We start from the raw sequence: 26,405 nt of genomic DNA on the forward strand, positions 1-26,405 counted from the left end.
GGTCAGTGACTACAGATTCTCATCTTAAATTAACAAATAAGGACAAAAACCAAATCAAAAAACCATACAAAATAAATAATGAAGACCAAATGAAGTTTATGAACAGTATCTTAGAACAGGTTAATCACTTATTAAATATATAGTGAATAAAGTACCCCCTCTTGTAAAATATAAGGATATTATAAGTTACCGAGGAGTTTTATGACCATATAAAAACATGAGACCGAAGGTATACAGGTCATGGAACTCCGAGGTAACTTCTAATATCCTCATATTTTGCAACTGGGGGTACTTTATTTAATATAAAGTTTCAGTGAGTCATGTGACAGAAATGACATCAGAACTCACCGTTTATAACTGATGACATCGGAACTCACCGTTTATAAGGATATAATTTACAAGATATTGATGGCTTTTGTGTATTATATATATATATATATCCTGACGACGGATCAAGGAGATGTGGGGGATTGTGTGACACTTAAATACATTTATTCATTGCTACATCTGCTAGTGCTTCCAATATCTTCTACTTATTAAATATTGATCTAAAATTGGACATCCCCTTGAACAAGTGAAGCATTTCACTATTCTCTGCTAGAGACTCTAGCCAAAAGATAAAGGTGAATGTGGCCTTTTGTTTAAAGAAAAAGGAGGCAGTAGCAGATGATTTGTCTCTCTCTCCTAAGGCTAGACGCTGAATAGAATGTGCCTGCAGCAGTAATGTGTACGTGGCTCAGTACAACGTGTGATGAAGTTTCGTTCCCACACAAGGACCTGAATCAGCACTTATCAGCCATGTTTTGTGTTATATCCATAGGAGAGGTGCCAGGAGGGAATGGGAACTCACACAAGAGATGTACAATATGGGGTTTCCAACATAACACAAACACACTGCATGGTGCCTTTTAGTTTTATGCAATGGTGCCAGCTTAGTTGTAATGAACTCCCTTACTATAGACTGGGCATGCACTCACAGAAGGTCGTGTGGTGCCACTCTGTTTCTACTGAAGGTAATATCAGGAGGACTGTATGAAATGTGATACTAATAGAGATCAAAGAGAATATATTTGAACAAAGGCTTGTAGATTTCCTTTTTTATTGTGTGGTTATTACTGTGACATTGTACCCCACTGAACAATTGTATGACAATCAATGGAGATTTTGGGGCATGTTGTTAAATGACTTGTCCTTCCTTAGGCCCCTTGACCCCTACCCAGCCCACACCACAGCTTGATGTAAATGTAGAGGGGCTTGTGGGACATATGCAAGTTCTCCCCTTTCCAGCCCTCAGGACTCAGGGTCTGCCCTTGTAGTCATTCTACTGTTCCCATGTGAATTGCATGAACATGCTTAAAGGAAAACCTTCTCCCCTACAAAACAGTGTGTGGAGTGTGAGGACAAAAGACAGAACTTTGTCCATTAATTGGCTCATGTAACCTAACATGTAGTATGCGTGCCCTTGGTTTGTTTGTGTGCTCTGTGAATTGTATGATCCCAGGGGGAAACCCTTAGTTGCCTTAAATTGCCTTAAAATTGCAATTTTTCTATTTAGAATTACTCAATGGCACACATTACTAATAAAGTATATTATTATGAACATGGTTTCTTTATATGAAGCAGGTTTTTACATTTGAGATGTTTTATGCAATAGGCTTTTATTGAGACCTACATAGTATAGTTTACCTTTAAAGCTGAAAGATTGGGCTGCTCTACTGCTCTTGTAATTTCAGGCAAATTGGCATTTTCAGCAATTTGGCCCCACTTTTGGCATTTGTCACTGGCCTAATGATGGGCAAGTTTGGAACAGTGTAGGAGCCAATAGCAGTGGGTAACTATAGAGAATGTAGACCCCACAGTCACATGGGGGCACAGACTGTGGGGTCTGCTTCCTTTATAGCTAATAAAAAATACCCCAGCTGCTCTTTTACTGGCAGAAGCAAGTCGAGAGCGAGGGGGCGGAATCAGGGCAGGATGGAGGCAGGATATGGGTGGGGGTGGAGGCAGGGCAGAGGTGGGACAGGAAGTGGTTGGAAGAATCGGCTCCTCTGAAGATTTTTCTGCAGGGGGGCCTGGTGCGCTCTAGTTCAGGTGAGGGGTGTGCAAAACAGGGTGACCCCTAAAGAATCTGAATTGGCAGGTGTGAGTATGTCAGCAACCAAGTTGCAGATCAGGGGCATAACTTGGGATCACCGGCCCTACCACATACTACTCAACCCAGTGGGTGCCTCCCACAATCCACAATCGTGGCCCCATACCCCTGTGCACCAGTGATCCATTTAAATGAAAGGGGTATTGTGGGACACATGTAAGAGTGGGTTCTGTTTCACCCTATAGCAGTGATCCCCAACCAGTAGCTCGTGAGCAACATTTTGCTCTACAAACCCTTGGATGTTGCTCCCAGTGGCCTCAAAGCAGGAGTTTTTTTTGAATTCCAGGCTTGGAGGCAAGTTTTAGTTGCATAAAAACCAGATGTACTGCCAAACAGAGTCTCAATGTAGGTTGACAATCCACATAGGGGCTACCAAATGGCCATTCACAGCCCTTATTTGGCACCCCAAGAACATCTTTCATGCTAGTGTTGCTCCCCAACTCCTTTTACTTCTGAATGTTGCTCACAGGTTCAAGAGGTTGGGATCCCTGCCCTATAGTAATGGAACTAGGGCTGATAAATTAAACATCCTATTTTTTTGCCTTGCAACAATGTTCCTGTTGGTCTGTTTTTTCACATTCATTGAGGCTTTTCGAAATTTTGAAAAATTTTCATTCTCCTCCAGAATCAAAAACATTTAAACCCTCATGGTCAATTATCGGCACGTTCCCCACGTTCTCCCGTCGGGTTTCTCTCCACAAAGTCACATCCTTTTGTTAAACTTTTGTAAAAATGTAATATAGAAGTTGAACACTACTGACACGCGCAGAACGTTTTCTCCTAAAATAGAGCATGGCAATTGAAATAGGAAGCAAAGTCACCATTTTATGCAAATTGCCATAAAGAGTCATCAGTGTATATCAGTGGCATCTAAATGAGATTTTGGTGATTTGGAAACTGCGATGTTAGTGTCCCTTTAAGGGCTATGCAAGGAGGGGGAGCTATAGCTTCTGCTGCATTGGACTTGTTTGGATACGTTTAGGCTGCAGCACTCGCCTCCCAGCATTATGTGAGAAACCTGCTGACTATACATTGGGGACAGGAATAAATCCCCGGGAGCACTTTCCTTCTACATAGGGAAAAAAGCTTACTTACAGAATTGCAACAAAGCTTTGTGGGGCATTGAGATTGAGAGTGCTCAATGTAAGTATTCTGTCCTGTCTGCTCTTGTATGTATGTTAATTATGGCATGTAAAACTTGGTATGGTCACTAGTTAAACTGATCTGCTTTGTGTCTTATTTAGGGATTATATTATATTTCATATTTATTTGGCATATCAGTGATAAGTAGGAAGAGGGTGTACATGAATCCATCCCTTACAGATGCAGATCTGCACTTTCCCATCCCTTACATCATTTCTGCAGCACAGGGTAGAGATGTACCAGATCTTATGGTACCTGCTTCTTTCCGACATTCATATTGCACTACAAGAACACTATAATCTGTCACCCCCTGCCTTGTCCTTGTTCTCAGCCATGATATTCGATTACAGCACAGCAGCCAAATGGAGTTTTTTCATGATATATTCTCTATAGGGGATGCTGCTAATTTAAGATATAGCTAGCAGTACCCAATAGGACTCTGCTGTTACTGTTCTATATATATATGCACTGCTAATTCACTCATGGCCTTTGCTAGCCTGTTTAAATTCTTTTCATGCCTGTGTTCATAGAGAGCTCACTTCTAATATTAGACAATGTGGGTAACTAACACCGTGATGTTGTCCATCTCTCCAAGCAGCCGTCAATAATAAAATACTTTTGGCTCACAGGTTCTAACAGTGCTGCGGGTTGACGTTAATTGTAAATGTAATTGCAGTGTTTGTTTGTGCCTTTCGGTTCTCTGGCTCCTGAAATAATGTACAAGTAGAAGTCAAGTGTTCTCCAGGACTACTAATGATGTGGCTTCTACTACATTGTTTCAGGAGTCGGTGCCAGCAGGGCACGGAATATAAACAGCCAGGCAAATACAGGTATGGGACCTGTTATCCAGAATGCTCCTTTATGCTCATTTATGCTACTAGTGTTCATCTGCTGTTAGTGCAGTGCTTTATAAATGATACGGCTTATAATAGGCAAATAATAACCAGCAAATGACAACCAGACTTTTCAGTCTCACAGGAGCATATTTATCAAGGGTCGAATTTCGAATTGAAAAATCTTCGATATTCGAATTCAAAAAGACCAACCGAAATTAAGTCGAAGTTCTGTTTGGTTGAATAGGTCTGTTTTCGATCTAATAGGTCTGTATTCGGCCGAATTTGAATCGTACGAATCGAAGGAATATCGCATTTGATCGAATTTGATTCGAAGGTTTTCCCCAATTGACTCCAAATAGGTTCTAGGAGGTCCACCATTGGCTAAAACAGCAATTTCGCAGGTTTTAGATGGCAAATGGCCGAAGTAGAATTTTTAAAGAGACAGAACATGATAAATTTGGAATTTTTGCATTACTTTCAAATTCTAATCGAATTTTGGACTATTCCCTAGTCGTAGTACACAAAGAATAAAAAGCTCGAAATTCGAATTTTTTTCATTCGAAAATTCACCTCGACCTTTGATAAATCTGCCCCTTAGACATCTAAGATCGTTAGACAAATGATCCTGCATAAAAATGATTACCCATTTTACCCTTCCTATCCAGAATGCTCAGGATCTGTTATCCAGATCTGGGGATTTCTGGATAAAGGCTCTTTCCGTAACTTGGATCTCCATACCTTAAGTCTACTGGAAAATCATGTAAACATTAAATAAACCCAATAGGCTGGTTTTGCCTCCAATAAGGATTAATTATATCTTAGTTTGGATCAAGTACAAGCTACTGTTTTATTATTACAGAGAAAAAGGAAATCAGTGTTTGTTTGTGCCTTTCAGTTCTCTGGCTACTGAAATAATGTTCAAGAAGTCAAGTGTTCTCCAGTCTGCTAACGATCTGACTTCTACTACATTGTTTCAGGAGTCGGTGCCAGCAGGACCTGTTATAGCAGGAACTGTTATCCACAATGCTTGGACCTGGGGCTTTCCGGATAACCAATCTTTCTGTAGTTTGGATCTTCATACCTTAAGGTTACTAGAAAATCGTGTAAACGTTAAATAAACTCAACAGTTTATTTAATGAGGATTAATTATATCTTAGTTTGGATCAAGTACAAGGTACTGTTTTATTATTACTGAGAAAAAACGAAATCATTTTTAAAAATCTGGATTATTTGGATGAAATGGAGTCTATGGGAGACGGCCTTTCCGTAATTTGGAGCTTTCTGGATAACAGGTTTCTGGGCAAACAGATCATGATGGTATTTACTATACTAGTATACACCACAGGGCTTATCTACAAACATGTGCAAGTGCAGTTGCCAGCTTTTGCTTTCATTTTCTAAAGCTGGTCCTACACGGGCAGATAAAAGCTTCCAAATTGGCTTGGCCGGATTTGACTCGTTTTGTCAAACGCCCATACATTTTTTTGACGCAAGTTATTTTTTTTGACGCACAACGCCATACATGCCTATGGCCATAATTTTGCATAATCAACTGAATGCATCTTTTAAGTGTATGGTCAGCTTAAAGGGGAACATTTAACATAAGCTTTGTCATACTGAAATAAGAAACTTTGTAAATACAATCAGTTAAATATTCTGCATCGTTTCTCAGCATCTGTTTCTCTTCATTCTGTCTTCATGCAGGTTGGGTGTCAGATATTCATTGACAGTTAGATCCAATAAATCTTATAGGGGGGGATTCCTTTCCTAGCAGATCTATTAAAGCTCATTTAAATAACTGATTCCAATGCAAACAAAATCTAACAAAATAACTGCCTTTTGCGCAAATTCTCTAAATTTTGTAGACTGGTGAAACTGATGGTACTGCTCCCTAGTTGATATTTTCAATCACATCTATGTTCAAATCAGCCCCATTATAAGTTTTACTTACGCTTTATGCTCATTCATTCTACTAGTGTTCATCTGCTGTTAGTGCAATGCTTTATAAATGATACTGCTACAGGTATGAGACCTGTTATCCAGAATGCTCAGGACCTGGGGTTTTCCAGATAACGGATCTTTCCGTAATTTGGATCTTAATACCTTAAGGGCTCTTACTCACTGGCGTTCTGACCTGCGCTCCCCTGCGTTCCGTTTTTTGGCGTTCAGCCGCAGGGGAGCGCAGGAATAGACGCATGTCATTATTTCAAATGGGGCTGTACTCACTCAGGAGCATATAGGCGCCGAACGCAGGAAAAATGCAGCATGTTGCGTCTCAACCTGCGTTTGGCGCCTACACGCGCCTGAGTGAGTACAGCCCCATTTGAAATAATGACATGCGTCTATTCCTGCGCTCCCCTGCGGCTGAACGCCAAAAAACGGAACGCAGGGGAGTGCAGGTCAGAACGCCAGTGAGTAAGAGCCCTAAGTCTACTAGAAAATCATGCAACAATTAAATAAACCCTATAGCCTGGTTTTGCTTCCAATAAGGATTAATTATATCTTAGTTGGGATCAAGTACAAGCTACTGTTTTATTATTACAGGGAAAAAGGAAATGTTTTTAAACATTTGGAATATTTGATTATAATGGAGTCTGTGGGAGACAGCCTTTCCGTAATTTTGAGCTTTCTGGATATTGGGTTTCCGGATAATGGATCCCATACCTGTACTAGGACGATAATAACCAGCAAATGACAACCAGACTTTTCAGTCTCTCAGACATCCAAGATGGTTAGACAAATGGTCCTGCATAGAAATTATCGCCCATTTACCCTTTCTTGTGTGTTGCAGGACTAGTTTCCCTGGTGGGGGGTATATATGAACTAAACCTTTGCCAATCCTATTATTGTCAGTGAAGTGGACAGCATAGAGGTGATTTTGTACCGTACACTTCACTGCATTGTCCCTGCATACATAACAGTGCCCATCCCATTCCTCAGCAACATGCACAGAACACTGTGACTGCAAAGTCTTTTTTTTTTTTAGCAGTGCCACCTTTATATCATTGCTACTGCCTTTTCCCACAGATTACTGTATATCATATGGCTGATATATATATATCAGTTTCCCCTGCTGTGGGTAATGAAAAACATTTGCTTTTCTGGGATTTTCTATAGCATGTTCTTCAGTAGTGAGATTGTGCTGAGAAGTTCCTTTTGCTGCTCACCGCCAGTCAAGGACGCAAGGACACTTGTGAAACCAGGTGGTGGTCCATTGACCAACTGTTGTCTGCTAATGTTTTAATTATTCATCTTGTTTTTTTGAGGAGGGGGATAGTCATAAGGCTAGGACTCCAGCCTTATTCCCCTTTAAGTTAATCTGTCCTAGAAAGCGCCTATTTGACCCCTGTTTCACATCACTTAAAGCTAATGGCACACAAGGTTGTTTCTCCGCCTGCGTAGAACCCAGGTGGAGAAACAGCCTTGTTTGCCATTGGCCTTAGATTATACATAAGCTATATATTAAAATAAAATACAGTAGGGAATAAATACCTCCTAGCTAACATTCTTTCACTAACGATCACGAAATTATATAAGCTTCAGCATACTGAAATAGGAAACTTTCTAAATACAATCAATTAAAAATTCTGTACCTTTTCTGAAATAATCAAATTTATCTTCACTATTCCTCTCAGCATCTGTTTCTCCTCATTCTGTCTTCATTCAGGAATTGAGTGTCAGATGAATGATCCAATATATCTTATAAGGGGGCTGCTTTTGTCTAGAAGATGTATTAGAACTCTATTAAAATCACCAGACATCATGGGGCCCATTCACCAAGCTCGAGTGAAGGATTCGAAGTAAAAAAACTTTGAATTTCAAAGTGTTTTTTGGGCTACTTCGACCATCGAATGGGCTACTTCGACTACGACTTAGAATCAAAGGATTCGAACTAAAAATCGTTCGACTATTCAACCATTCGATAGTCGAAGTACTGTCTCTTTAAGAAAAAACTTCGACCTCCTAGTTCGCCACCTAAAAGCTACCAAACCCAATGTTAGCCTATGGGGAAGGTCCCCATAGGCTTGGCTAACTTTTTTGGTCGAACGATTATTCCTTCGATCGTTCGATCGAAGTTTTTGCGCAAAATCCTTCGACTTCGATATTCGAAGTCGAAGGATTTTCATTCCCCAGTCGAATATCAAGGGTTAATTAACCCCCGATATTCGACCCTTGATGAATTTGCCCCAATGTCTCTCTACATGCAGGATTTGTTCAAAAGGCAGTTATTTTGTTAGATTTTGTTTGTACTGGAATCAGTTATTTGAGTGAGTTCTAATACATCTCCTAAGAAAGAAAGCCCCTATGCGATATATTAGATCATTCATCTGACACCCAACTGCTGCATGAAGACAGAATTAAGAGAAACAGATGCTGAGAGAGGAATAGAGAAGATAAACTTGTTTAATTCAGAAACAATGCAGAATATTTAATTGATTTAGTATTTAGAAAGTTTCTTACTTCAGTATGAGGAAGATTATATTACATTTTCATTTTCGCGATTATACCATAACTTTAGTACTGAACTTTTGTATAATACATCTGTACAATACCCTTTGACATATACAGTAATGGCAGAGACATATAAATACATTTTGTACAGGACAACTTATAGCTCAATACACATTAAAAGAAAGAGCAAAGGCATGAAAAGCACTTCATATAGACACTTCTGGCAGAACCATCTGCTGCATTTCTTCCTGATCTGTCTGGGGCTGATATATGTTACTTACTGTACGCACACATGCCTTCTGTATTACTGCATGGATCTTCTAGGACAATCTGTTCAGCAGATGAACTGTTATAGAAAGAACAGATTGAAAAATCAAAAAAAGTGTATTTTGCGATTGCTACAAAGAATAAGAAAAAGAGAAATAAGTAGACAGACAGTGTCTTTAGGGAATGGGTGAATCTTAACTCTACTGGATTGTACTAGTCCAGTAGTTTCCCATTTGCATTCAGTACCATTATATATCATATTCTTATAACCTGGATTAAAGCTGCTGACCTTTTGGCCCTGTGTATGGGGCTCCATGATAATTATTATACTTAGATATTAGCTAGAGTGGAAAAAAATACAGCTGAGTGGTGGGTGCAGTCCTCTACAAAGGCCCCTTATATGATGCAATAGTTGGATCAGGAGACAGATAATTCAATCATGCTAGTTTGGTCCAGAGAAAGATTCCCTTGTTTGATCATCTCACCTAGGAGCAGATTTATAAAAAGTCTGAAAATAGAGCTAACCACAGAAAAACGTTCCCACTTTCTATTAATTCCTATGGGATTTTAGAAGCGTATTTATGAATGGGTAAGATTTAGAGTTTGCCATTTGATAAATACGCTTCTAAAAGTCCCATTGGAATGAATAGAAAGCCCAGTGCCCCCCTCCGGACCCCCTACTGCGATGCCGCGCATGCTCAAAAGGAGCGCACGAATGCGCGAAAGGAGCCAAGCGAACGGTGCTGCACAGCGCCCCAAATTGTTTTTTGTAGGGCCAGGAGATCGGGAGAGGGGGTCTGGACCCGCGGGGGCCCATGAGGGCCAGTGCCCACCAGGTTTTTTCCCAGTGTTCCACCGGGCCAGTCTGACCCTGATAGAAAGTGGGTGAGTTTTTCTGTGGTGGTGTCTAAAAATCACACACACTTGTTACAAGTTTATATGGGGACATATAGAATATATTTAACAATAAATACAGTCAAGTTTAGTGATATAGCCAAACCCTCATCACTGATTCAGTCCATAGTGGATCCTTTAACTCCTTCCTCTTGGAAACTCTGGAAAGACCAGTTACGTATGTATTAGGGTAATACTCTTTTCAGATTTACTATCTCCTGGGCAACATTGTCAGGACTATGATGGAAAGGGTTTTAAAACACTAAAAATATCTCTGCACTGAATTGGATTGTGTTCTTTAAAGGGGTTTACCTTTAAGTTAATATTTAGTATGTTATAAAATGGCTAATTCTAAGCAACTTTTGTCAACTGTCTTTCATTTTTTGAATTATTAGCCTTCTTATTCAGACATACTAAGAGTTACTTTAAAGGTGAACAACCCCTGTAATACAGAATTTATGACTAATAAGAAAATACTGTACAGGCATCGCCCGGGTTAAGTAAGAGATAGGGTCTGTAGGTTTGTTGAATCTGTATCTTGAAACATATACAATGTCTTTCTTAACATAGTATTTATTTCTACCTTTCTGTGCTCTGCAGTAGACAACAAATGCCAGAGGGGATTGGGGCAGGTGGTTTATTAAAGCTAAATGCTAATAAAAGTCAAGCAAACACCAGTATGTTACTGTAATAGCCCCAGTTGTATGGAAGTCAGTGTATGCAACTCGAGGACTTCCTGTACTCTAAAGATGGCCATGCTATTGTATAGCCAATATATGGTCATTAGACCAATTGTTTGCCATAAAGAATGATGGAGACTACCATCTTGGAAATATGATGGTCCATAAGAAAAATTGGTCAGCGGGTTGCCCGTGTATGTACAAACACCAGCTGGGAATATAATCTTTTGTGACTATAGTTCTTTATTATAGTTCATTATTGTCAGATTGATTGTAAACTTAAGGTTGTCATAGACGTAGAGATCCGCTCTCCCCGATATGCCCACATTGAAGTGGGCAATATCGGGCAGATCCGATCGTGGGTCCTAGGGCCCAATGATCGGATCATAATGGATCCGATACGGGCGGTCGGATTGCGAGAACGCATAGACGCACAGATGCGGCCATGTTTCGACCAGATTTTTTGACTTGCCCGATCAAGATCTGCCCGACTTTCGGCCAGAAACGATTGGGTAAGCCTGTCAGATGGCCCCACACACAGGCCAATAAGCTGCCGACTGGGCCTTAACAGATATCATCATTTATTTCTGCCAGATTGACTAAAATGCTCTAACCCACTGGACTGGCAAAACAGCCTAAATCTTGTACCTAGCTACAATACTGTATGATCAGATTAATACATAGGTTAAACATGTACAGGTATGGGGTCCGTTAACTGGAAACCAATCATCCAAAAAGCTCAGAATTACGGGTTGGCCGTCTCCCATAGACTCCATTTTAATCAAATAATCAAAATTTTAAAAAATTATTTCCTTTTACTCGGTAATAATAAAACAGTATCTTGTACTGGATCCAAACTAAGTTTAATCCTTATTGGAAGCAAAACCAGCCTATTGGGTTAATTTAATGTTTAAACGATCTTCTAGTAGACTTAAGGTATGAAAATCCAAATTACAAAGATTAGTTATCTGGAAAACCCCAGGTCCCAAGCATTCTGAATAACAGGTCCCATACCTGTACTTGTTTGGTAAAATGGACTGTTTGGAGTGTTGGTTAAAATAAGACAACATTCACTGGATGGGGCAACAAAGGTCAATATAAGCTCTATACGTTTAGGCTTCAAAATATTTGCAATTCCACATTTGCTATCATGTCAGTGTATATGAAATTTCCGCGACTGCCCTTTTCTCTCCATTTTTCTTTTATTATTCACCTTTCCTATTGAAGTTTAAAGAAAGCTTTAAGAAATCTTAAAAAAATAATCCTATAGAACATGGACAAAAACAGTTCATATTCTCCCGAAGACAAATTAAGCCATGGAAGTGCTATGTCTGTGCCGTTCTGTTCTCATCCTATAATGCATTGTCTTTGTTTTAGATGGTGTACAGCTGCTGTGTTGAGGAAGCCAATGATGAAAGACAAGAAAAATAAGTATACCATTCTTTTTCTGAAACGGCCGCACTTGACAGAGAAGGAAAAAGCAACACCCAGAATTATATCCTGTATTAGTATCTCAAGAAATATTTTAACTGGGAAAAGGATACATCACGTCTTTGGTGGTGCTTCTTGTCTTATTTTAGGAAAGGCCGGTGTTCCTTGTAGAGAGTTGAATAGAATCCACGGATGTGACGCTTATTCAGAAAAATAACAAAGATTGGACTTTTTGGTGGTCCAGACTCTGGAATCATGAACTAACAAAACCCACCATCTGCATGCCTTCCTCCCATTCAAGGGCCACACTATTTAGGAAATGGATCCTGTGGATACAAGGTAAATATTTGCATTGCTGGTTCTTGAAGTTTTTTTTCCCAATAGTTCAGCAGAGGCACACAATAGACTAAATCCCAAATAAATAGAGTGACAGAAAGACTGTGGAAGAGACATAAATGACCATAGGTATATCCATCCTCCATCATCTCAGCTGTAGTTCAGTTTCTGCCTAATCATTCTTTCTAGTATGGGCCCATTGGAAGGCGGTTTAGATAGCAGAACACTGTTATTATTCCACTGGATAACAGCATGTCCAGACAGAAAATTCTATTTACTTAGGCACACCACAGGGCAGATTTATTAAGGGTCGAAGTGAAAATTCGAATTCGAATCTAAACTGGATTCGAGATTTATTTAGAATTCAATTTCGAGATTTATCATACTCTGGCCCTTTAAGAACTCGAACTCGACTATTCGCCACCTTAAACCTGCAGAATTGCTGTATAATGTAAGTCAATGGAAGAGGTCCAGGGATCATTTTGGTGATGTTTGCAGCCTTTCTGACATTCGAGTTTGAATCAAGTTTTTTTTAAATTCATTTGGAGTTTTTCTAATTCAAATCGAATTCGATTAGAGTTTTGGGGTTGATCAAATTTGTCCGAGCTGAGAAAATTTGATTTGATTTAATTAATACATTTCGATTGGTGGAATTTCAAGTTTATGAGAGTTTATGGGAGTTTTAAAAGACTCACATGAATTCGAAATTCGACCCTGGATAAATGTGCCTCCTGTCACGAGCGCCGGACGCAGTTGGCGCGTCTATTCCCCTTGACGGCGAAATCCAAAATGGCGGCGCCCATAGCTACAACGTGGGTAGCGGAGACGCCAGCGCGATGACGTCACAAATCGGTGCCAGCACGATGACATCACAAACCGGTGCCAAATTCAAATAAAAGGACGCCCAGGACCCCGGTTCAATGCTCAAGTAAAGGTTCTGTCTTCTAGGTTCCTGGGTGCTTCTTAATTATTATTGGATTGATTACTGGACTTGACCTTGCCTGAACTTTAACGCTACTTCCTGCCTGTCTTTTGATCTCTGCTTGGAAACCGCCTTTGCTTTATTCTTGAACCCTTGCCTGTACCTTGAACTTTTACCCCCGAAGCTTCCTCCTCAGTCCTGACTACTCCCGCTGGAAACCGATAGGCCCCCTGACACCTCCATCGGTGTTTTGGTTACATCAGCAAACAAGGAAAAGTACAAATTGACAAATGCCATAGCTGCCTCCCACTTCCTTTTAGCACATGGCCAAATGAGTAGATCAATGGTAACTGACCTCTAATTATAATGATCAAAACAGAGAATATCTAAGGAAATTGCTGCCTTGTATAGCTACATTGATTATTCTTACCATCAACTAAATTTCAACGAAAAGGCCAATAAGAAAAACTGTATCTCCATATTCAAATCTATTTATGTTAGGTATAAAGGGACAGATTCATACTCACCCCCAGTCTATTAATTTTTTTAGAACCATATTTATCAAAGGGTGAAAGTTAGAATTCGCCATTTGATAAATACAGTTCTAAAAATCCCATAGGTTTACAACGTGGATGAGTTTTTATTCAGTAAGCTCTAAACTGAAATTTTGATAAATCTGCCCCATACTTACCTAAATGATGGTAAATGCTGTGTATAAAAGACCTAATAAAAAAGGCCCAGTAAATGTAATTCTGCGTATAAATAGACTCAGTGGAAATGAAGCTTTGTATAAAGAGACCTAGTAAAATAAATGTTGCGTATAAAAATCAGAAAATATAATTCTGTGAATAAAAATAGTCCAATAGATATATGGGGTTATTTGCTAAACATCAAATTTTTGTGATCTACCTTTTTTTGGCAAAAAAACCCTAGAATTTTTTGAGATTTATTATACCTCGATGCTGCAAAAAGCAAGAATACAAAAATCTGCCATCTCAGACCTGTCGAGGTCCTGTATAAGTCAATGGGAGAGGCACCAACCTTAATTTGCAGTTATTGTGGGGTGCAGTGAGTTTAGCCTGAAAATCTGAAAAAAACCCCGAAAAAATCGAGAGAGTCTGGGATTTCTCGTATTCCTTGATGTTCCCTTATAGAGCTACATGTTTAATCCAGGCATCACCTTGCCTTCAAGACAAATTTGGAACAAGAAAGGAAGGGGAGAAGAAACCCAATAGCAAATACTATTTGGTTCAGAGTGAGATTATGGTGCCCCTATAGCTATTTATACCAGGTCCTGTTACAAATATACCTAAGCTACTCTACTTATAGTACAACCTGTAACTGATCTGGTTCTGGTTTAAAAAAACACAGATATTGCCCTTATGGTACAGTTAATTCTAGTGCACACCGACTGTATATACTCACTGAATCTGCAAGAATGGATGGCAGTTTGCATGTAGACAAATGCTGGTACTGATCTCCTCTTTTATCCACTATATCTGGAAGGTAGATGATTTCTTAGCCATTAGGATTTCTTCCCCCCTTTAATTTTTTTTTTGAAATCTGACATAGGGCTAGACATTTTGTCAATTTCCCAGCTGCCCCTGGTCATGTGACTTGTGCCTGGACTTTAGGAGAGAAATGCTTTCTGGCAGGCTGCTGTTTTTCCTTCTCAATGTAACTGAATGTGTCTCAGTGGGACATGTTTTTACTATTGAGTGTTGTTCTTAGATCTACCAGGCAGCTGTTATCTTGTGTTAGGGAGCTGTTATCTGGTTACCTTCCCATTGTTCTTTTGTTTGGCTGCTGGGGGGGGAAAGGGAGGGGGTGATATCACTCCAACTTAGGGCTATTCCACACGGGGAGATAGCCACGCGTTTGCGGTCGCGGCGACAAAGCGCCGCGCCAGTCGCCGCGACCGGCGCAGGCGACAGTTTTGTATGGGCGCCTATGTAAAAACGCCTGTGCTAACCACACGAGGCGATGCGCTTTTCAACAGTCGCCTGAAAATGCCTCGCTTTGTCGCCGCGACCGCAAACGCGTGGCTATCTCCCCGTGTGGACTAGCCCTTAAGCTGGCCATAGATGTTGAGATTTTTAAAAGATCAGATCCTGATCGTGAGACCACGATCTTCTCAGAACGATCGTACGATCGTACGAATCTACCATCAACTAAAAAGACCAATTTACCAGGAAAACAAAGGGGAGCTGCCTGCTTGGCCCTGCAAACATAGAGAGATTGCACTGGGACCGACAAAGATTTTTTGACCTGGCCGATCAATTTCCCGACAGATGTCGGCCGAAAAATCGTAAGATGTACGATCGTTCGAATACCACTAACCGCACGATAATTTCGAAGGATTGGTCGGGCTTCCCTAAAATCGGTCGTTCGGCAAGATGAATCGTCGCATCTATGGGGACCTTTACAGTACCGCAGTAAAGAGTGATTGAAGTTTATCAGAGCACAAGTCACATGACTTGGGGCAGCTGGGAAATTGACAATATGTCTAGCCCCATGTCAGATTTCAAAATTGAATATAAAAAAATCTGTTTGCTCTTTTGAGAAATGGATTTCAGTGCAGAATTCTGCTGGAGCAGCACTATTAACTGATTCATTTTGAAAAAAAAATGTTTTTTCCCATGACAGTATCCCTGTAAACTCTATTTCTCTACAATACCATGAAAGTTATTAAAAAGATCCGAATAAAAAACATCTGAATGGTTAAAGAAAAGGTCCAATAGGATTAGCGCAGCTCCCTTTGACTTCTATGGGGCCTAAACTATGGTTTTTAACACTTCAATTTTTTTTAATTTTAGAGAAATAAAAAACCCACTAAAATAAGTTCTGTAAAAATATAGGAAATCCAAATTTTAGTAAATTCTATTTTAATTTGTGTTTTTTGGGAAAGGTGCCGCAATCTGTGGGGTGTGGCAAATGCCAGAAGGGCTGATGTAAGATGCCATATTAAGTCACTATTTAGTGGGCTGGTGGGGGACTGTTTGGGCCCTCCTGTAATTGGAATGCCAGGGACTATTTTGATTTCCAGTCCAGACCTGTGTGAGAGTATACAAGTCTTAGATAGCCAGTATATGTGCATCAGGCAGAAGAAAAATAATATATATCCGGATTTATCAGTATGGAACATTCATACCAACATGGTGAAACAGCTGATATACTTCCTACCCGTGGGCAAACATTCACAGGCACATTATATACCTTGTTCTCTCAATAGCTACAGAATGCTCTGTTCATATTGAAAAAATTAAAGGAGGGATACCATTCTGGCTATTTTATATGTTACATATAGAAGACCCATGCTGCAGATCTTAATTTTAAAGGGGAACTCCCTCTTCCAAACCAAAATTTAATAAAGAGGCCACATAACACAGAAACCCCTAATATAATCATCACAGTTACCTGTTCCGTCAAAATGTATGAATAAATGCCATTTTCTATGCTGAAATCCAGCTGTTTAACAGTTCTTCTCTTTCTGCATCATTTGAAATCCTGGCAGGGAAGGAGGGACTAAACACTGATGTTACAAATTGTAACAGCTTCTCCACAGCTTACAGACAGCATGCAGGAACTACATAACCCACAATGCATTGCACTGATGATGTTCTGTTCCTTATTGAAATCACGTGCGCAGGGAATTGTGAGGTTTGGAGGATGCAGACTAAGGACAGATGGCTGCTGATTAGTGATGTGCGGTTCGGGTAAAACCCAACCTGCACCCCCACCCACCCAAGCCCGACTTCCATTTATAGACTTGGGCCGCCCCGCCGATGATGTCCCAAAATGGGTGATCAGGAGCATGTCTATAAAAAAAAAGTTGGAAGCCGGCAGTGCAAGGTGTCACCTGCAAAAGGGGACAGAGGTCGGCCCGAACCCACCCGATTCGCTTGTAAACTCGTGGATATCGGGCCAGCCCACACATCACTACTGCTGATACAAAATAACAGTAGTCAGCCAGCTCAGCACAGTACTCCGACAGATCAGCAGGGGGCTAGGCTTAGGGAACTGTTCCAAACCATTAAAAACCATGTAAAGTCTGCATATTTTTTAATTATTGTATTTTGCAAAGTATTGTTTGAAATTATGTGTACTTTTCAAAAAGCTTATGTCTGTGTGGAGTTCCCCTTTAACTAGTTGAGACAGCCATTAATATGGACTTTATGTAGCATGCTAAACTATACAACAACCATCATGCTATTAACTACAATAGAGCTGTAAAAGGTCACTGCTGAATGGCTGTAGCATATTACTGTACTGGGACAGATTTTCCCGTGTTAATACATATGTTTAATACAATTTTCTATTATGTTTAAAATGGCCCAATAGGGGATCCCTGAGATATCAGTTACTTTGCTTTGGATGTATTTGTACGTTACACTTTCTGTTTCCCTGTTCTCAATGTTTTACACGACGTGAATCTAAATATAGGTGCTGAGTCATTTTTCCATACCCGCATTCACTGCAGCCGCTACCAACTGCATCCTTCCATCATCTGCTGCAGCTTTGTGAGATTCTCTTTGTGCTGCTGAAATTGCCCTGTTTTTTTACTATTAACCCCAACACAGGCATCCTGGAGACATTCACACTCTGTGTCTCTGAGAGACCTTAGTATGGGATAATGCACAACAAATACATAATAAATGTACAGGTGTGGGATCTGTTATCTGGAAACCCCTTATCCACAAAGCTAATATATATAGTAAATATAATATATATATTTACAATGAATTTCAAGAAACCTATATTGCCAGGCCTGAAATTTAAATTCAGTGCTCCATGTGACATATGGGGGAGATTTATTAAAGGAGAAGGAAAGGCTAAAATTAAGTAAAATCTATCAGAAAGGTCTATATAAATACACCAGTAAACCCTCAAAGTAATGCTGCTCTGAGTCCTCTGTCAAAAGAAACAGCACATTTCTTTCTATTGTGTACACATGGGCTTCTGTATCAGACTTCCTGTTTTCAGCATAAACCTCCAGGGCTAGGGCTTGAGCATGCTCAGTTTGCTCCTACTCCCTTCCTTGCTGTAATCTAAGCCCAGAGCTATGAGTGAGCAGGGAGAGACTCAGGCAGGAAGTGGTCACAACAAGCTAATATGGCAGCTGCTATCCTAAACAAATAGAGAGAGCTTCTAGAGCTGTTAACTCAGGTATGGTAAAGCATTCTGCAGAATAAATATAGTGTTATAGCTTGCACAATTGTGGTTAATCTATTGAAATAATAAACTGCTTTGGTAGCTTTCCTTCTCTTTTAAAGTTTGAGTTGTATTTTCCACGAATATTCGAGTTATCAAGGTTTTTTAAAGAAAAAAAACCCTGAATATTTCAAATTTATTGCACCCAGACCCTGGAAAAGCTCTAATATGAAAATACACCATCTAGAACCTGCCGAGGTCATGTAGGAGTCAATGGCAGAGGTCCCTTGATCCATTTGAGGATGTTAATAGCCTGTTTGATGTTTGAGTTTTTTATGAGGGTTTTGCCTGAAAATGCAACTGATTAGAGTGATTCAAGTTTTTTTTGCCGAAAACGTGATTAATTCTAGTTTTCGGGTGGCGGGACTCGAACTCGCAGAATCTGTTTTTTTGCCATTTGTGTTTTTTCTTAAATAAGATACAATTCGAGTTTCAAGTTAATGTGAAGTAAAAAAAAAAACACTTGACCTTTGATAATAACCACCTTGATATTCTGCATTCTGTGTCTGATTAAAGGGGTGGTTTAACTTTTGTTAACGTTTTAGTAAGTTATAGAATAGCCTATTCTAAGCAACTTTGCAATAGGCCTTCATTATTTCTATTTTTATATATAGTTTTTGAATTATTTGCCTTCTTCTGATTCTTCCAAGCTTTCAAATGGGGGTCCCTGACCCCATGCAAAAAAAAAAAAATGCTCTGTAAGGCTACAAATGTATTCTTATTGTTACTTTTTATTACTCATCTTTCTATTCAGCCCCTCTCCTATTCATATTCCAGTCTCTTATTCAAATCTGTGCATGGTTGCTAAGGTAATTTGTACCCTAGCAATCCAATTGCTGAAATTGCAAACTGGAGAGCCACTGAAATAAATCAAAAACTACACATAATAAAAATCAATTGCAAATAGTCTAAAATTCCACACTCTACATCACACTAACCCCCTATATGTAATAAAAGGCACTAGGTTTGCCCAGGAGCAGTAACCAATACAATGTTTACTTTTCAACAGGTGCTTAGTAAATGCTTCCTGCTGAATGGATGCTGGGAGTTACTGCTCCTGGGAAAAATTACTGCCTTTTACTGCATAACCTTAGTTAATTTAAAGGTGAACAACCCCTTTAAACTATATTTCTCTAAAACCACGAATGCCACGAAATTTATTAAAAGATCAGAGTATAAAAAGTACAAGCGGAAAACAATATGCGGAATGATGCACAACAAAAGACAAATATATCTAAAACCACTTATAATTTGAGTTTTCCGAATAATTACTAACAAAAAGAAACCTGAAAACCTCTAGAAGTCTGAATGGTTAAAAAAAGTCCAATAGGATTAGCGCAACTCCCACTGACTTTTATGTGACTTCAACTGCTTTTACTTGGGAGCAGTTTTATATTAAGAGTTTACACTTTGTTTTTTTTTAGGGATGCACCAAATCCACGATTCGGTTCGGCATTCACCAGGATTCTGCCTTTTTCAGCAGGATTCGGCAGAACCGAATCCTAATTTGAATATGCAAATAAGGGGTGGGGAGGGAAATTGCGTGACTTTTTGTCACAAAACAAGGAAGTAAAAAATAACTCGAAAAGGTTGGGTCAGGAAAAGACTCGAGAAAATCGAAAGAAAAATTGAATCCTACTAATCCTAAATTTTTGGATTTGACGCCCGAATCGCTTGTTTCTTTGGGTTGTACCACAAAAACCCTGAATTTTTGGGATTATCGGATGAAACCCAGAGCAGATCACAAACACAAAATTGGAAATGGGACATCTGACAATGACTGCTACATGACCTCGGCAGGTTTGAGATGGCTGATTTTCGGATTCTGACTTTTAGCAGCTTTGGGGTATAATAAATATTGAAAGAGTATTTCTTTTCCTATATAAATTCGAGTTTTTGCCCAAAAAACGTTGGGATCACCTCGTTTGCTGCATCACATAGGTATTGGCTTTGTATTTACTCTACAAGTACTGTATATTACTGGTGTGTAGCTTGGCCAGTACCAATACCTTTACCCCAGCTTTTCAAATTCCTCATTAATATAAGCCTACATGCGCCTGTATGAGTACAGCCCCATTGAAAAAAACTGAATGCGTCTACTCCTGCACTCCCCTGCAGCTGAACGCATAAAAACGGAACGCAGGGGAGCGCAGCTTCAAATGCTCGTCTGTAAGAGTCCTAAAAGTCCTGCCAGTCTGTTAGCGCTATTTATATATATGTAAAATATAGACCCTGAACTGGGCATATCTATACTCAGGAATCAAATCTGGGCAGACCTAAAGAGGAAGCAGACCCAGGAGGTATAGGGGCCCCATGAGGCCCTAATTCATATACAGTTTCAATAAATATTGGTCAAACAAGTCAATCTCTCGACATTTTGGGGGCCTGAAATATAATTTTCTGTGGGGCCCAGTAATATCTAGTTCAGGGGCTACTTTTTGGGCCTTTGACAGGTTTGTACTTTGGAAATCTGCCAAAGTTTTTCCTTGCCCTAATGTGCCACGCCTGTGTCCCCCAGTGCATTATGGGTAATGTAGTATTTGTTTAACAATTTGCCAACTGCCAAGCTTAATGTAAGACTACAATACCCAGCATGCAATGGGACTGACGTGTAGAAGTCGGGAGTTACCAGATTTTGGGCTCTGTATCACAGTTAATCATCTCTCTTAAAGGGCATGTAAAGTCTAAAATAGAATAAGGCTTGAAATGCTGCATTTTGTATACTAAATATAAACATGAACTTACTGCACCACAAGCCTAATCAAACAAATAATTTATGCTTTCAAAGTTGGCAACAGGGGGTCATCATCTTGTAACTTTGTTATACATCTTTGCAAGACTAAGACTGTGCACATGCTCAGTGTGGTCTGGGCTGCTTAGGGATCATCATAAACAAAGCTGCTTTGTTCTGCATGGCTGGGAAGTAAGGCGGGGGCTCCCCCTGCTGTTCATAAGTATGATTGTTTCCCTGCTCAGCAGTTAGGGACCATCTGACAATTCCTATCCACAGCAGTAAATGAAGGGAGAATTTCACTGCATACAGTCAGGTTTCTTATAAAAACGGTACACATTTTTTAATTAAAGTATATTGGAGATAGGGTTCTTTTTCCTTAAAGAAATTAAAAATGGGATTTTATTTTTTTTTGCCTTTACATGTCCTTTAAGCATTCTCATATTTTCCTGCGACTTTCCTCAATTTCAGACAATTTTGTGGCAAAAATCTGCTGGCAACCAAACTGTCTAGAGGTTGACCTATTATACCAATATGTATTAAAATTGTATATGTATTAGGGCCTTATGGGCCCCTTTACCGCCTGGCCCCCCCTCTAGAGTTACGCCCCTGGGTGAATCAGTCCCATTTTACACTTAAAATCTGCAAAACAGCAAACATTTGAAAACGGTGTATTTTCACATATATTCATTTAGTAGACCCTTTTTTCACTGCACATGTTGTGTTATTTTTGGGCTACTACTTGAAGTGCCTCTTGGCTAGTTTTGTGGCTGAACTTTGGCTGGTTTTGAAAATTAGACCTGGCAACCCTGATCTAGTTACACCACTGAATCTGGGGTTATTATATTTAGCATTATAGTGCTGAATCCTGATACAGCTCGTCTATTAAAGCCTTGGTAAAGTAATGGGCACTTAGTCTGACTGACATTGTGGCACCAAGCAGCACAGAGAGAGGCCACAAGATGACTGTGTGGAGAATGAGAGACGCGCCAGAGCTGACTCACTCACTAGGCCAGGCTATGACACAATTCATTGTATGACTGCGTGTGTAAGGGAGGCTGTGAGTGAAAGGGGCCCTTTTTGTCGCCTGAGGGGGGCGAAGAGCGAATTAAACCAGCTCAGGCTCAGCAGCACAGCACACCCCCGCCACACGCAAACCATAAGGTGCAGAGTTCTGGGCGGCTCTCTGCCTCATAAAACTAACGGTTTGTGTGGATGTGACGGGGCGGGACTGCTGCGCATGCGCGGGGCTGATTTCCTGCAGGAGTCCGGAGCGGGACCCCGGCCGGCACACACATCGGAGCTGGGATGTGAGTAGCCCATTGAATAGATGGAGCCCAGCCGGGCAGTGATATGTGGGGGGTGACAGTCAGCGCAGGGATATTTTGGCGGATGTGGCGCTGCGAGACGCTTGTAGCTAATGGGAATCATCCCATTCAGTGTGTCTGTCCCCCCTCTGACTGTCGCACAGACCAGGGTCACGGGACCAAGGGGTATGTCAGCGGGGGCAGCTGATTGGGCACTGGGGCACGGCCTCTCCTGTATATGAGCATCAGTCAGTGCCAGGGAGTGGGCACAGCAGCAGGAAGTTGTTATCATGAAAGCAAAGTTACTCTGTAGTAATGCGCCAAATTGAATCCTTATCCTACACAGCAGCTAATTATGAGTCTGTTCTGCAGGAGGGCTGATGTATGTGCTCTGGGATAAAGCAGCAGCATTGGGGTTATCTCTGCTTGTGATGCTGAGCTGCTCTCTGGCCATTCATCCTCACACAGACACTAAAATAGGGGTTTTGCTTGGGATGCACCAAATCCAGGATTCTGCCTTTTTTAGCAGGATTTGGATTCGGCCAAATCCTTCTTCCCGACCGAACCGAATAAAGTCGGGGGGGGAAATCACGTGACTTTCACAAAACAAAGAAGTAAACAATGTTTTCCCCTTCCCACCCCTAATTTGCATATGTAAATTAAGATTCGGTTCAGTATTCAGCCGAATCTTTCACGAATCCACAAAATAGTGGATTTGGTGCATCTCTAGTTTTTGCATAAAATGTAATCTGTTTACGTTCTCTGCACTCCTGGCTCTGACTCCTGAAACAATGTATAGTGCAAGGCAGCTGTTTACCAGAACTGTAGGCAGGACTGTATTTAGGTCCAATGCTGCCCTAGGTATCGGACTTAAATACGCCCCCTACGTCGTGCGTGTGATGTTGGCGCGTCGTGCGTCACTTCCGCAAACCAGCCTGCCCCCTAGCTCTCATTTCCTCCAGCTCTTTCACCGGATTTCCAATGGAAATCCGTGGAAGCGGCTGAGTGATTTTTTTTTTAATTTTCAAAAAAATGATATAGAGGCACCCGAGGTCTGCTCCCCAAAACCTGCCGCCCTAGGCACAAGCCCTTAATATAAATACGGCCCTGCCTGTAGGAGAAATATGCTACATTTTTACACGGGTCAGAACCAGAGAAATGAATAAGCAAAACGCTGCTCTCAACTGCATAACTTCGAAACCATTTGATATGTATACGTAATTCATATTGCAAAGCCGCTTAGACTGAAGTTTTTTTTTAACCAAAAAAACCCCCCAAAACTTTGGGACCCCTTTAAAATGCAACGGTTAATGTTTTTCAGGAAGCAGCTGCATGAGATGACAATAGATTTAAGACTAAGGTATTCTCTGCTCTGGGATGCCCTGGATAACCCACTAGTGCATAGTTATGGGGCTCCGGATGTTTCACATTGACAGCGATCAGTGTTTCTCTATCCGTTGGACAAATTTAAAGGGATTGTTCACTTTTAAATTAACTTTTAGGGGCACATTTACTTAGCTCGAGTGAAGGAATAGAAGAAAAAATACTTCGAATTTTGAAGTATTTTTTTGGCTACTTCGACTACGACTTTGAATCGAACGATTTGAATAGAACGATTCAAACTAAAAATCGTTCGACTATTCAACCATTCGATAGTCGAAGTACTGTCTCTTTAAAAAAAAACTTCGACCAAGTACTTTGCCACCTAAAACCTACCGAACATCAATGTAAGCCTATGGGGAATGTACCCATAGGCTTACTAACAATTTTCTGATTGAAGGATTTAATCGTTCAATCGAACGATTTTTCCTTCGATCGTAGGAAATGTGGTAAATCCTTCGACTTCGATATTCGAAGTCGAAGGATTTTACTTGGACCCTAAGTAAATGTGCCCTAAGTATGGTGTAGAGACTGATATTCTGAGACAATTTGCAATTGGTTTTCATTTTTTATTATTTGTGCATTTTGAGTTTTCTAGCTTTTTATTCAGCAGCTCTGCAGTTTGAAGTGTCAGCAACCTGGTTTCTAGTGTCCAAATTACCCTAGCAACCATGCATTGATTTGAATAAGAGACTGGAATATGAATAGGAGAGGGTCTGGATAGAAAGATGAATAATAAAAAGTAGCAATAACAATAAATTCTTGATTTGAATAAAAGTTTGGAATATGAACTTATGGCATAGAGACCAATATTCTGAGACAATTTGCAATTGGTTTTCATTTTTTTATTATTTGTGCATTTTGAGTTATTTAGCTTTTTATGTAGCAACTCTTCACTTTGAAGTGTCAGCAACCTAGTTGCTAGTGTCCAAATTACCCTAGCAACCATGCACTGATTTGAATAAGAGACTGGAATATGAATAGGAGAGGGTCTGAATAGAAAGATTAATAATAACAAGTAGAAAAACAATATATTTGTAAACTTACAGAGCATTTGTTTTTTAGACAAAAAATATTTTAGAGTCAGAGACCCCCATTTGAAAGCTGGAAAAAGTCAGAAGAATAAGGCAAATACTTAATTATTAAAAATAAACAACAAAGACCAATTGAAAATTACTTAGATCTGACCATTCTATAATATACTAAAAGTAAACTTAAAGGTAAATCACCCCTTTAAAGTTACATGGAGTTGTAGTTGTGCACCAGCTGGAGCTTTAAAATTTGCCCCTCCTTAAAGGAACAGTAACACCAAAAAATTAAAGTGTTTTAATGTAATAAAAATATAATGCAGTGTTGCCCTGCACTAGTAAAACTGCTTGTTTGCTTCAGAAACACCACTATTGTTTATATAAATAAACTGCTGTGTAGCAATGGGGGCAGCCATTCAAAGGAGAAAAGGCTCAGATTAGAACATAATGGTGTTATCTGTTATCCACTATTTAACCTGTGCCATATAGTTTTTTCAATTTCCACTATTGCTATATAGCAGCTTGTTTATAGGAACTATAGTAGTGTTTCTGAAGCAAACACATCAGTTTTACCAGTGCAGGGCAACAGTACAAGATATTTTCATTACCGTACTTTATAACACTTTTTGGTGTTACTGTTCCTTTAAACCAGCACCTTGTCCCTTATCAGTTTCAGGCAATTTTTTTTTAAATGAGTTCCCAGCAAAAATCTGTTATAATGCTGTATTAGCCGGTATTGACTACTCTTATTATTATTTTCCTTTATTTATATAGGTTTGAGACATATTGTACATTATTCACACGAGTCCCTGCTGCTCTTACAGTAGAATATGTAAACAGAACCTTTGGCAGGGGCTAGAGAATACACAGTGAGGGAAGGCTACTCGCTTTCATGGTGGCATGCACAGAGAACACACTACTGACCTCCTAACACTTAGGGTACAAGAGGCATCCGCACAGATGTCCCAGTCAGCTGTCTCTCCCGAATATACATGTCAGCAGGCCCACAACTGTTTCCAAATTCTGCATTACAGAGATATCTCATTCATATCCCAGCCCCTGTAGTTTTAAGGGTGTACAGATTCCTGCTGTTTCCCCCGTGAGCTGGGACTTTCATATGTATAGAATAAGCAGGGCAGGCTGTAAATGGCGAATTAAGATTTCTTTTGTAAATTCCAGTATCACAGAAGCCTTTTCAAATTGGTCAGAATATTAGCATAATTGCCATTGGCTGTTTGCAGACTAAATCCCATGGTGTTTAATTGTTTAAGCATTACTGAGTGGTCCTGGGAATTGCATGCCCCAGAGCAATCCGATCAGTAAATTATTAAAGGGGTGGTTCACCTTTGATTAATTTTTAGTATATAATAGAAAGGTCAGTTCTAAGCAACTTTATTAGTCTTCAATATTTATTTTTTATAGTTTTTTTTTCAATCTTTGCCTTCTTCTGACTCTTTACAGATTCCAAATGGAATTGACCTCATTTAAAAACACATTTGTTGTTATTGCTAGTTTATATAACTCAGCTTTCCATTCAGGCCCTCTCCTATTCATATACCAGCCTCTTATTCAAATGAATTTGAACCCTACCAACCAGATTGCTGAAACTGAAAAATGGAGAGCTGCTGAATAAAA

General features: G+C 39.9%; 1 protein-coding gene across 2 annotated transcripts in view; it reads left to right on the forward strand.

The window, feature by feature from the left end:
- Window positions 1–3,138: 3,138 nt before the first annotated feature.
- Window positions 3,139–26,405, forward strand: part of sacs.L (sacsin molecular chaperone L homeolog) — a 53,825-nt gene continuing 30,558 nt past the window's right edge. Inside the window, exons 1-2 of one of the 2 annotated variants that reach the window (XM_018247730.2) lie at window positions 3,139–3,295; window positions 11,802–12,194. In XM_018247730.2, coding sequence (XP_018103219.1) covers window positions 12,175–12,194 — 20 coding nt within the window. In that variant the 5' untranslated portion in view covers window positions 3,139–3,295; window positions 11,802–12,174. Of the gene's footprint in view, window positions 3,296–11,801; window positions 12,195–21,845; window positions 22,366–26,405 lie in introns of those variants that run through there. The other variant, XM_018247731.2, reaches the window with a different exon arrangement.

The sequence above is a fragment of the Xenopus laevis genome, chromosome 2L (assembly GCF_017654675.1).
Source record: "Xenopus laevis strain J_2021 chromosome 2L, Xenopus_laevis_v10.1, whole genome shotgun sequence".
Lineage (NCBI taxonomy): Eukaryota > Metazoa > Chordata > Amphibia > Anura > Pipidae > Xenopus > Xenopus laevis.